This window comes from Sorex fumeus, unplaced genomic scaffold (genome assembly GCF_029834395.1).
Source record: "Sorex fumeus unplaced genomic scaffold, SorFum_2.1 ptg000044l, whole genome shotgun sequence".
NCBI lineage: Eukaryota > Metazoa > Chordata > Mammalia > Eulipotyphla > Soricidae > Sorex > Sorex fumeus.
This window is the reverse complement of record NW_026606101.1, coordinates 52,624,425-52,637,842: the sequence shown is the minus strand read 5'-3', so window position 1 is coordinate 52,637,842 and position 13,418 is coordinate 52,624,425. Positions and strand designations below refer to the sequence as shown.

Genomic DNA, 13,418 nt, shown 5'->3' with positions numbered 1-13,418 from the left:
TGGCTCCCAGTATGCAAAGCATGCACTTCAGAGACCAGACAAATAGTACAGAGATTAAGGCATTTTCCTTACACACAGCCAATCCAGGTTTGATTCGTGGCCCCAAACACAATCCCCTGAACACTGCCATGAGTTATGCTTAAACACAGCAGGATGTGGCCAAAAACAAAAAACAAACAAACAAAAGAATCAAAAGCCCTTCAGATTGTGTCACCATTTCCACAGATGGAAACCAGAATGACCTTTATGTTTATGGGCTATATTTCGAACTTCTGGGGAGAAGGATCACATGACAGTTTTGTTTGGTGCCAGAGACTAAACCCAAGGCCTCACACACCCAAGGGAAATGCTCAACCATAGAACAAGAACCACAGTCCTCAGGTATTACTCAGCTATGTTTCAAAGGTCATAAGAGTGATGAAATCCCTGATGGGACTCAGTTTCTTCTAAATTCTGATATTCAGGAAAGTAACTTTCACTACAAACTGCTTCCATACAGATCTATCAGCAAATATATAGCTGAAAGGAGAAATATATGAGGTATTGAATAACAAAAAGAGAGAGTGAGAGAGAGAGAAGAGAGAGAGAGACAGATGCAGGCATACACAGAGTCCAATAGCTTTTAAAAATTTATTTATTAATTGCATTACAGTGCAAAACACAGTTGCAGAGTTGTTTATGATTAGAATTCAGTCATATAATATTCTAACACCCATCCTTTCACCAGTGTACATTTCCCACCAATTCCAGTGTCCCCAGTTTCCATTCAGCTCACCAAGAGCCTGATGTTTGGCTGAGGCCTTAGAGGTCTTGGAATCAAACCACCCAGAATACAAGTGGACAAAGTAGTGTCACTACTTCACTTCCAGCCAATATGCCAAGACCAAATACAGTGACTTTTTATTTATCACTTTGTACATCTCATTTATCTCTAGCACTCCCCCACGACTGCTGTGGGATTCTGGTCCCCTGGAATCACCTATGTGGCTCTCAGGGGGGAAGAACAAGGTGGTTCGCATCCCGGGCTGGTCCTGGACACTCGGCAGAGCGCTGTTCCTTTGAGGGAAAAGGTAGGACAAGCAGTTTCTCCTCCAAAGGCCCAATGAAGAGGAAGGAGACATCCAGGGCCTGTCCTTCGGGATCTGTGGTTAGGTCCAGATGCACAGGGAACTCCTCCACTGGACTCGGGTCCTGTGACTGTTCAGGCCTCTCGTCATCCAAGTCAGGAAGTTTCTGGACAGTTCCTTTTGGACCTTTTTTGGCTTCTGCTTCTTTGTTCCCAGGGTCTTGCACCTTGGGGAGCTTTGCAGCCTTTTCACCTTCAGCAGCAGCGTCCTGAAATAAAGAGACTTTCACATGAGGGGCCTCCCCAGGGAAATTCCAGCCCTACCTGGGATCTGGCTAAGCTGTGCTGTGCCTTCCCATCAGAAAGTTTTATGTGGAGATCAGACTGGGTGATGGACCTCTGTTAAAGCGATAAATGTAAAAGGGGAAAGGTCAGGGTGCCAATAACTCTTGGGAGCTTGATGGCAGGTCGTGTGAACTTAGATCTGAACATGAGTCTAGAGAGGACTGTGGTCTGTTCCAGGTCCCACTGAACCACTTCCCTGCTCCAGTAGAACCATGGAAGCCCCTATGTGATGGTTTTTGCTCTCCCAGGTCACTCAGCCTCAACACTCAGGGCTTTGCACACTCTTTCCCAGGGATCTGCAGGAGGAGCTGTTGCCATCCCAGCTACTCAGGAGGTCGGCGAGACTCAGAGAGGCAGGATGTGCCCTTGTCACACAGCTCTCAAGTGGTGGAGCAGGACTGGAACCCAAGTGGCTGATGTCAACCTTCCCCCTAGGCTGATTCACGGAAGTGCTAAATAAATCCTCTGCAAAGGGAAGGGATATTCCAGAACATGAACTTTTCTGTATTAGTCAGTGTAAGGGTCTTAGGAACACTAAATTTTTTTGCCTGGGAAACCTGAGGCAACCAAGTTAACAGGTCTTTATTGTGAAGAATAACTGACTCCATGGGACAACAGCTAAACAATTCTTTTAGCTAAACAGAAAAAGGAAGTCAAATCCTTTCTGACATCTACCCTTTGTGTGTGGGATAAGACACACTGAATAAAATGGTAAGCAAAAGTGTTGGGAAGATAAAAGTGGAGGATGGAAGGGTATCAGCAAAATGGTGGATAATTGCCCTGTTCTTCTCAGAAAGGTAAATGATTAGACTGAAAATACATATACCTGTGGTTCAAAGAAGTCACAGTTCACTACAACAATCTTGTCTGCTTTGATTTCTGTCAGAGAACCTTCGCAAAGGCCAACAGGCTAAAGAAAACACAATAGTGTGTGAGTATTACAAGTATCAAGTCTTACAGAGAAATTAATGTTCTACTCCTTCTTTAGACGCTTGCCAATCAAAACTAAAGCTTTGGTCTTTGCCATATAATAGGCGAAAAAGTGCTAATTCCATCCGGGTCATTCCTAGGAAAGAATGACACAAAGTAAACTAAATTGAATAAGGAGAAACCAGGAACTGGATTACCAATTTTTGAATAATATAAAATTATTTATAGTGGGTAAAAATCTGTTTCTATATAACTTTTTTTTTTGCTTTTTGGGTCACATCCAATGATGCACAGGGGTTACATCTGGCTCTTGCACTCAGGAATCACTCCTGGCAGTGCTGGGGGCACCATATGGGATGCTGGAAATTCAACCAGGATAGGCTGTGTGCAAGGCAAATGCCCTACCCACTGTACTATTACTACAGCCCCATGTTTCTATATAACTCTTACCTCAACTTATCAATAGCACTTAGAGTGTATCTGCTACTATTCTCTACTTCCTGCCTCACAATTTTATGAGGAGAAGGTTAGAATTTTCTGAAGTTGAAAAAAATCCATTACTGCAGGTAATCTTTGCAGGATGGTATCTCACACTTTTCTCTCTCCTTTTTATCCTCAAGACACATAAGGTAGGACTTCTTAAAGAATGTTTTGCAGGGAATGCTGGGATGGATACTATAGTTTGACTGTAACAACCTGGGATGGATGTACTGAACTTTTGCAAATTATTGGTTAAGATGGTGTTGGTTAGAAGATTCACAGAGATGGAGCTTTTGCATCTACCTGTGAGCTCTGGAGTTAGGGACCATATTTTCCATCAAGATTTATATTTCTTACTTTTTTAGAAGGAAGAAAACAGATGGTGATAATGATCTATATTAAAAACGCCAGAAACAGAAATGTTGGCAAGTCTTGAATCCGTGAGAAAAGATATTAAAAATATTAAAAACAAGTCTATAAGATCCAGCAATCTCACTTACAGCTATTTGTCTGAAGAATACAAAATCACAAATTCAACATGTACATTTGCATACCCATGTTCATTGCAGCAAAATCTACAACAGTCAGGTATAGGAACAACCCTGATGCCCATTGAGAGATGAGAATCTAAAGAAGATTTGGTATATGCACACAATGAAGTTCTAGTAATCTCTAAGAAAAGAAAAGATAAAACCTTTTCTTTCTGGAGCAACATGGATGGAATCAGAGCTTACCATGCTAAGTGAAATTAGTCAGGAGTAAGATAAATACTGTACTCTCTCACTTGTACATCAATAGAGAGAAGCACTAGAAATAAATATCCAAATATAAACACAACCCCATGGATTCAGACTCCAGAATTATGATTTTCAGAGAGACTGAATGAAGGGAATAAAAGAGTGGTGAGATACAATGAACCGTGGTAGACTGATATCAGTACTGAGAAGGTGGGAGAGGGATGGCGAACATTTTGAAGAGGTGCGAAATTATATCCCTAAATATTGTCATAAAAACAATGTGACATCAATAAAATGTTTGTGCTCAGTAAAAATGAATGTAGAGTACAAAATCCACAGACAGAATTTTTCCATATATTGTGGTCTTATAAAAGGTTCACTCCATTGTATGACTGAAACCTGATTATGAACAGCTTTGTAACTATGTATCTCACAGTGACTCAATTTAAAAAAATTTAAAAAATAAAATAAAAAGTTCTTTTATGAAGACAGGATAGAAATTAGTGGATTAGCAGTTTCAAGGTTTACATGTGATAGGGAAAGAGAAATAATTAAAAGGTAATAGACTTTTGGGGGGAATAAAGAAAATATTGTAAAATCAGATACTGATGATTGTATTACAATTTTTACATACTAAACATTTCACTAAAATATGCAAGTGATAGGCCTGAGTGGAAAATATAGTGGCTATTTGTCTTGCATGCATCTTTCCCAGGCATGATCACCGATCCCACATATGGTTCCCTAAGCCCCACTGGGAGTGATCCCAAGGCACAGAGCCAGAAATAAGTCCTGAAGACACTGGGTATGGTCAAACCAAAAGAAATAAAATAAAATATGCAAGTGAGGGTGTAGCTTGTGGCTGTGACTTATGCTGTAATAAGAGTTTCTATACTTTATAGGTAAATGGGTGAGGGGGTGTACAAGGGGCTCTTGATGCATTTTCCACCATTGTGGTACACCACACATGTCAATTGGCATGATATTTCCTCAGTGTGTTTCACTAGTGGCAGCCTGCCCTGTGTTGGATACACTGAAGGTCTATTTAACTTTGTTCTCCTAAGGAGTGAGGCAGGGAACGAAACACCACGCTGTATTCTAAATGCAGCTGGTTTTGTTCAGATGAAAGTAGAACCATCATAACCACCGATTCATGTCTATTTTGTAGTCTCTTGTGACAATTGTTTTTGCAAAGATGTAACATTGCTGATGCAAGCTGACCTAAAAATAAACACTTATTCATGAGATAGCACAATTTCTACAAAGTAATAAAAGGATCTGGTGCAAAATAACACCTCATGTAAAATTCATGCTCAGAGATATGCTCAGAAATGTAATCAATCTTGTCACATAAATATAATATTTTGAAGACATTCAGAAACACTCACCACCGGGTCTGGGGACTGAAGTGCGCAGGTACTATCCATGGATTTGGTACACGGTTGTGGTATCTCTTTGATTAAATATTCCACAAAGTTAGAAGGACCATTCACCCACTAGTATGAGACAAGAGTTGAGATACAACAATAAATCTTTTGTATGTGGAAAATGAGTTAGTGTTGACAGCATCTTATTGACTGAATTATATATTCCCAGAGTCAATTTCAAAACAGGTGTCCTGTTCTCTTTGATACCCACCATGATCAAAGTTTGTATTATGATTCTGTTCTTTTGAAAGCAGAAAAAATCATACGGTTTTTACCTTTTAAAGGACTAGAATGGGCTCTGAAAATCTTCCCATGATTAGGAGGACCAGAGCAGGCAGGGTGCTTGCCTTGCATGCAACTGAGCCGGGTCTGAATTGCTGCCCCAAACAGTTCCCCAATCCCCACCAGGAATGGTTCTTGAGTGCAGAGCCAGGAGTAAACCCTGAGCACTGCAAGATGTGGTCCCCAAGCAAAACAAGAAAACACAGAAAATTCTTTCCATGATTGAGCTTATTTTTCCTCAAGCACATTATTATTAGATTAGGTTTTCCTTAGTATTGTAAAGATCACCAAAATCTAATGTAAATGAGCCTGCATTTCCCTAAACCAATAAACCCCAAAATTCCTCTGCTCCAGGACTTAGCATTGAGCAGGAACTGGTCTGCTAATTAATCCATGGTCCACCAGGAATGACAATGTATCTCTAAGTAGGTTACCTAAGTATGATAACCAGGGAGATTTTCTTTTTGCCTTAAGGCCAATGAAGGTAAGTGTAGAAATCTCTGTCTTTAGATAAAATAAATAAAAATACCCACAACCAAACACGATTGTTATGGAAGAGTTCTATAAAGCAAAATATGAAGAAAATACTCTTTATTTGTTATCCAATAACTTAATAACCCTCAGCTTAGGGGCAATGGCAGCAGTTCAGTGACACATTATTGGTATAATTGGGGTGTTTTCATCTTACCTGACTGGAAGCCCTTGTGACTTCAACAAGAGAATACTGCTTCGATGTGTGTTGTCTGTTGTATTTTGCAAGAGTCTCAGTAACAGCTTCCAAAACCTTGGGATCTGAACCATCAAGAGAGCTGGGGCTGGGGCAGTCAGGACACATCCTGTGGATTGATCTTCGAGAAACTGTTGATACCAAGAAAATGGCTGTCACAACTAGCACATTGAATTCTTAATGATTTCTAATATTCCATAAATCATGTAAACACAATCGAGGTCGAAGGTGAATAAAGTATAAAATTGTCACTGTAGGAAAGAAGTGAAAAGTTATTTCCTGGAAAGAAAAGGAAAAAAGGGAAAGTCATTTTGGAAAGAAGGGAAAGTCATTTTTTGGAGAAAAAGTTAACTCTCAGCAAAGATTTCTATAATATGAGAATGCGTACATTCAAAATTTAAAAAAATAGAAGATATTTCCATTCAGACAATTACTTACCCTATAAATTACATTCAAATCCCTGTTACATGATTATTTTAACAGAAACACTTCCTTCCATCAATTAGCTCAGTATCTTTTTTTTTTTTAATTTTTGGGTCACACTCAGCAATGCACAGGGGTTACTCCTGGCTCTGCACTCAGGAATTACTCCTGGAAGTGTTCAGGGAACCATATGAGATGTTGGGAATCAAACCTGGGTTGGTTGCATGCAAGGCAAATGCCCTACCTGCTGTACTGTCATTCCAGTCCCCTAGCTCAGTATCTCTTTAATTACTGCTTTGCTAAGGCAGATTGAGTATCTTTAAGAGTTGAGGCCTTGCACTGTCATGTCTTATTTACCTTTTAGTCCATCACTAGTAATTTATTCATTTATCTAGATGAATGAATGTGTGAATTATTTAATGAGAATGGAAACACAAGCTTTTTGGTTAAAAAGTCATCTGACAGGCTAATGAAATACATCAATATTCTGAGTGTAATCTTTGTTTGTAGGAGGTCTGGGTTAGATTCCTGGCACTACATATAATCCATTAAGTATCACCAGGAGCAACTTTCAGAGAGCCAGGAGCATCCCCTGAGCACCATCATGTGACTCCAAAACAAAAGATAGAAAGAAATGAAAATACAAAGAAGACACAAAAAATACTGTGAGATCACTAGAGAGAATAATTATACTTATTTATATACTTATTACTTCTGATAGTAATGCGGCAGGCTGTGAGAAACCCCATGTGGATGTTGGCTATAAAACTTGTCTGGGGCTTGATTTTCAAAGTAAACACATTGTTTTGCTCAACTGTAGACTCACTGGATGTATGCTGGAGAATCCCACACCCTGTGAGAACTAGCACAATTCTTAGAGGCTGCTTCCTGACCTCTCATATCTCTGGTACCTGTGACTTTCATTGATGTCTAGATTTCTAGGCAGGGGCGGGGGGGATGTCTCTGAATTGCATAGACAAGTCTTGTATGACAAGGACAACACTTAAATGGCTAATAAAACCTTCTCTCTGTTCTTCTGTTCCTCAAAGGACAAGCACTGTTATCATTTGGTGCTTGTTAGAAATGCAGAAGTCAGATCCCATCCTCAATCTATGAATTAGAATCTGCCCTTGAACAAGATCTACGTATGTATTCACATGCACATAATAATTTGATAAACAACCAAATCCTGCTTCCCCAAGCCTCCTATGCTGCCATCTCACCCAGTGTGAAAGCGTCTTGATAATTCAAATGTCATTAGCTTCAGACTCACTGTAATTTACTTATTCATTAAAGTTCTAACTAACCAATGGACTTATATAACTAACTATAAGAGAGCTATTGATGGGAGGAAGAAAAGAAAAAATATTTACATAAATTATGGCATAAATATATACATAATTGCAGAAGTCTCTAAATCTAGAAGTATGTGTTCCATGAATGTTTAGGCTAAAGTGTTGTAGAACAGTAAAGCAATATGTTTCTCTTGGAAGCAGAAAATATGGAGGAAACTGCATTGGCAATAGCTCTAAAGGATACACATGAATTTCAAGGACAAAATGATCAGGGAGAACACCCTCTTTACAGGGAGAGACACAAAAAGACATGGAGATTGGAAATTGGAAATTGTAACATCTCTCGACAGTGAGGCATCCAGAGAACTGAAACTCAAGGGGCACAGAAGAGAAATAGTGCAGAGATGGCAAGACGGCTACTCCAGAGAACAGTTGCACAAGCCTGGTATTTAGCTCAGGTGAAAAATTTTGCATTTTAGATCTAATACATGTGGCAGCTAATCCTTAGAAAGATTTTGTGTGAAAAGAAAAGCAGTGAAAATATTAAAATTTTTAAGTATGTTGGGCCAGAACGATAGTACAACAAGTAGGGCATTTGCCTTGCATGTGACCTACCTGGCTTTGATACCCAACATCACATATGGTCTCCCCAGCACCGCCAGGACTAATTCATGCGTGCAGAGCCATGAGTAACCCCTGAGCAACACTGGGTGTGACCCAATAAGCAAAAAAAAAAAAGTTTTAATAATCTGCTCTTATGGTAGTGAAACTTAGGACAGGAAGCTCCTCTACCTCATGGATAGAGCTAAGTGCTTTCTCCACATCTTTTATTAAAAAATCAGACAGATTTTTTACCTGGACGAAGAGTACAATTATAAGCCACTGTATAGAGAACTCTTCTTGGTTTGTTAATATAAAATAATGCTTTGCATTGGCCATAAACCTAGAAAAAACAAAAACATTTTAAGACAGATTAGGAAAAAACTGCGCCTTTTAAAATTCCTCCATGTAAAATTGACCGTTTTTGGGTAAATTCTTTTTTAAAAAAATAATGTAGGAGTATTGCTATTTTTTCAGCCATTGATAAAGCTGATGGAATTGGGCATGAACTCCACATTACTTTTTTATTTTATTGTATCACCATGAGATAGAGTTGCAAAGCATTCATTTTTGGTAAATTTTTTATGTATGTATCTTTATTATTTTCATTTAAAAGTTTTTATTTAAAAAGAAGTTCTTAATGAGGTAACATTGGTTAACAGAAGCAGAAAAGTTTATAAGGTTTAGGTTATAATGTTACCTCACCACAAACATAATTCTAGTATTTGTCCAAACAGTGCATTGGTCCTTCATGAATTAATTTAGAAATCATTTCTTTACTTGGTTTTGGGACCACACTTGGTGGAACCAGGAGCTACGCCCAGGGGAGTGCTTGAGAGCCACATGGGCCCAGGCCTCCATCATGCAAAGCAACAAGTGTCACAGTGCAAACAGGCGACTTGCTTTCAAAACTAATAGGTTCAGTTTGAGCAATTTAATTATACAAATTAATTTGATATGTCAGCCACCTATTTTATTTATTAACACAATCCTGGACCTATACACTTTAACTGATATAAATCTAAGAATGATGGTGAATAAAATGAAAACTTTTTTTTTCCAATTTACTTGCAGTCATCCGACCCAGGTTCAATTCCTCCACCCCTCTCAGAGAGCCCAGCAAGCTACCAAGAGTATCACACCCGCACGGCAAAGCCTGGCAAACTACCCGTGATGTATTCGATATGCCAAACACAGTAACATCAAGTCTCACAATTTGTTGTGAGATGTTACTGGTGCCCGATGGAGCAAATCGATGAACAACGGAGGACAGTGCAGTGCTACAGTGCTACTTGCAGTCATCAAGAGGCTAGATTCTGTTCTTTTGAGCAGCGGGGGGGGGGGGGGGGGGGGCGTTCCCTAGAGATGCTCAGGAAGGCCTGAGGGTCCCTCCTGACAATACCCAGACAAATGGACAACAAGAGGGTGAATGTGAGGCCCAGAGGATGAGATGCTGCTTTGGCCATTCCTTGCTGGGGGTGCCAGGGACTCCCTGGAGGTGCTTAAGGACATCCAGGGCCCCACCCAGCTGTGCCTTTGAGCCTCCCGGGCTGCATGCAGAGATGACTTAGGGACCATGTATCTGGGGATCAAACTGGAGTCTGCCCAAGGTGTGTGTTGTAATCCCTGTATGGTCTCTCTAGCCTCAGTATTCAAAAATTTGTTTATTTAAAATAAATTTTTAGTGGCCGGGAAGATAGGACAGTGAGTAAGACATAAGAGTTCAATCCTGGGCACCCAACATGTCCTCCAGACAATGCTAGGAGTGATTCCTGAGTGCAGAGCCAGGAGTAACCCTTAAGCATTGCTGGGTGTGTCCCAAAATCAAAAACAAGAAAAACAACAAAACCAAAAATTTATTTTGGTTTCTTTTATTTTGGCATTGGGGTGACAGCTGGCAGTATTCCAGTTCTTTGCTTGAGAGTCATTGCAACTCAGGAGTTGGTGTGGTGCCAGACACACAAAGAGGGCCTCCAGCATGCACAAGACTCACAACACACACTCAACACTTTTGTTCTCAGGGTCAAGAACAAAATATGAACTGTAGATTCTCTGACTTATCTGGAAACTTCAGCCTGAGCACTTTTGGTCCACAGTTCTAAATTACATATCCGTATTCATTAAAACAAAATCTGCACTGTACTACACTGTCCTCCCATTGTGCAACGATTTGCTCAAGTGGGCCCAGTAACGTCTCCATCATGAGACTTGTTGTTACAGTGTTTGGCATATTGAATATGTCACAGGTAGGTTGCCAGGCTTTGCTGTGCGGGTGAAATACTCTTGGTAGGTTGCCATGCTCTCCGAGAGGGGTGGAGGAATCAAACCAAGCTCGGCCAGGCTGGCTGCTCGCAAGACAAATGCCCTACCACTGTGCTATCGTAAAATAAATCAAAGAAATAAGCTCTCCCTTCCTACTTTCTATCATAATCCTTAAACACACACAGGGAGTGCTTCATCTCAGGGTTGTTTTCTCAGGCTTAGACACCGGCTTAGAACCTCTACATGGGTTCTGGTGGTAGAAAGAAAAATTGAGGATGACTTTCCAGTGCAGTCCCAGAAACCTCTCCAATTAGTTCAGCTCAGTGTCATCTATAGGATTGGAATTACTACAGGGGCTGTCAATGAGGAATTACTACAGGAGTTTTCAATGAGGCTGTTACAGCTGATGCCCCATGCTGAGCAATCTGCATCCTGCAGAGAGGCACCAGTTTCTCCCCCTGGAAGTCCCCAGACACAAGCACTTACTGTCTCATGCAGGTGCCTGCTCTTACAGTCCCTCCAGGACTTCCGGCTGAGCACATGGCTTCTGGTCTCTAACACATCCAGGGTGAGATAGAACAGAGAGCCCCCGGGTTCGTCATCCTGTGGGCATGGTGAAGTATTAGAGGGCATTCCCCAAGAAGCACAAAACCCAAATGATGAGTCCCCAAAGTTTCTGTTTGAATGACAAGGTCAAGCCCATGAAGTTTGTGAAACTTGCTCTCAACTCTGGAACACCAGAAAAGTGTCAAGTTGGATAAGTAAATACCAGCACTTGTCCCCAAGAACTGTCCCCAAGAGATTTTTTGCAGAGAGCAGAAACTTCTATGTGTCTCTCTGATTGGGGAGCAGGTGCCCACACAAGTCACAGGGTTCTCCACACTCACATACCTTGGCCCCCAAACCTGTACAGCACCTGCCGGAGAGGGGCCTCCACTCACCTGTCTCTGTTCACGGACATCGCTCACTCGGTTGAGACTGAGGATGTAGCCATCCTTTCGGTCCTTGTTGATGTCCTCCAGGGCAAAGCCAGCAAAGGACAGCACATCCGAGTCATTGCAGCCACGAGAAAGAAAAGGGAAGAGGTTTTTGGTGGTCTGCTGAGCTGGGAAGGCAGCGCTGTAGCTTGTGGCCAGGGCGCAGAGCGCCAAGGGGAGCAGTAGACCCATCCTGCAGGGAGCATGGGCTGGGTCAGTGTGTGGACTCGCAGGAAGTGGTTGTTTATAAGGCTCTGGTGGACCTTCCTGAACAGTATTGTAATTTCCGCTGAACTAGTGACCAGGATCTGAAACGTCATGTTCTCTTCTATCTCCTTGTAATCCCAATGTCGATTTCCCTGAGTCAGACCTAGGGATAGGGTTAGCCAATTTTCCTAACCTTAGACCCCATGTGCACTCGATAAATACATCCATGTAAACATATTTGTTTCCTAATATTTTCCCAGGAAATCAATATACACACATTGATCAAGGACATTGGGAGGTCATGATTATATTCTGATTTGTGTTCAGGGCATATTTTGTGGTAGAATGTATGGGTTTGTATTTTCTCTCTCTTTCATTTTTTAAAAACATGTTAACATTTAGAAAGTTTTTACAATATTGTTAATCACACCTTTTTAGTATGCATCAATCCAACATCAGAGAATCAGGCCCAGCATCAGAGAACCCACTTCCCTCCACCTGCTAGTATCTCTAGGGGCACTTCTAATGCTCCCATCCCTCACCCCAGGAAAACTCAGTTCAATAGACAAAATTTTCAGTTCCAATGAGTTTGACCATTTGTTGTTCCCTTACTATTCCCCCCCTCCTTTGTCAGAGAGATCTCTTTGTGAGCTTGTGTGAAGAAGATGACTCCTATACCATGTAGATGAACAGAGCTAATTGTCTAAAATTCCACAAAACTGTATATCAACTTTTTATTCAAAAACTAAAATTTTTAGACACAAAGAAATTTAAAGATTACTATGGATGATAATTCTGTGCTAAGACATTTTGGAGTTTACATCGAAATAGGTAAATTCTACAAATGTAACATTTAGTAGAGTGAAGAGAATTAACAAATTTAAAGTGGTTAAAAAATTAAAGGGTAAAATCTAAACAGGACTATGAAAGTACTAACTGTGTTTCATCCTATGAAAGGGAATATCAGAAATAATTATATTGTAGACACTGCTTAGATTCATGCATTAAGTAAAAGATACAATAAAAGTTTCTGGATATGAAAGAGTCTTAATCACACAGAACATTCAATATAAATGAGACATTAATTTGCTATTGAAAATATGTAAAATCCGTTAGAACGTTTGAAGTAAACATAACTTTCTCTGTCTAGTCAAGGACCACCATCAGCACCATGAGTGAGTATCATAGTGCCACATTCTGAGAAGTTTGAAAATTGGGGATTTAAGGACATTGAAATGATCAATTAAAAAAAAAGATGTGGGTTAAGGGTGAGAGAATGAATCGCAGTGGTCAAAGATACAAACTTCCAGTTATCAGAGGTCTTAGGATCTAATGTATACTATGGTAACTGACATTTAGTCTTGAGCGAATGTTGGAAATGTGATAAGAAGTTGATCTAGGAGGTATGGTGCTGGCGGCACCATACCTCTGTACCTATGAGACAAGTGCATCAGCAGCCTAATGGCACCTTCAGTCTTCCAGATACCCCAAAATTGCTGCTGTGCCTTTGGCCATACCCCAAAAACTTGAGACAAAGTTTACCAAGAGAGTAAACAGCCAAAAGTTAGGTATGTGGGAGACACACACACAAACCACCTCTGGCTCAGCTATATAATTGGAGGCAAGGCCTCTCTGGTTCCTGATTGAACTGCTTAATGGC

At 40.6% G+C, this 13,418-nt stretch overlaps 1 protein-coding gene across 2 annotated transcripts in view; it reads right to left on the bottom strand.

Moving 5' to 3' along the window:
- Positions 1-616: 616 nt before the first annotated feature.
- The window catches only part of LOC130030050 (fetuin-B-like), a 51,379-nt gene continuing 38,577 nt past the window's right edge, over positions 617-13,418 (bottom strand). The window contains exons 1-7 of one of the 2 annotated variants that reach the window (XM_056121158.1): positions 11,516-11,857; positions 11,061-11,177; positions 8,568-8,655; positions 5,956-6,125; positions 4,947-5,054; positions 2,238-2,321; positions 617-1,335 (exon numbers count right to left, since the gene is read on the bottom strand). In XM_056121158.1, the coding sequence (XP_055977133.1) occupies positions 991-1,335; positions 2,238-2,321; positions 4,947-5,054; positions 5,956-6,125; positions 8,568-8,655; positions 11,061-11,177; positions 11,516-11,743 (1,140 nt within the window). In that variant the 5' untranslated portion in view covers positions 11,744-11,857 and the 3' untranslated portion in view covers positions 617-990. Of the gene's footprint in view, positions 1,336-2,237; positions 2,322-4,946; positions 5,055-5,955; positions 6,126-8,567; positions 8,656-11,060; positions 11,178-11,515; positions 11,858-13,418 lie in introns of those variants that run through there. The other variant, XM_056121160.1, reaches the window with a different exon arrangement.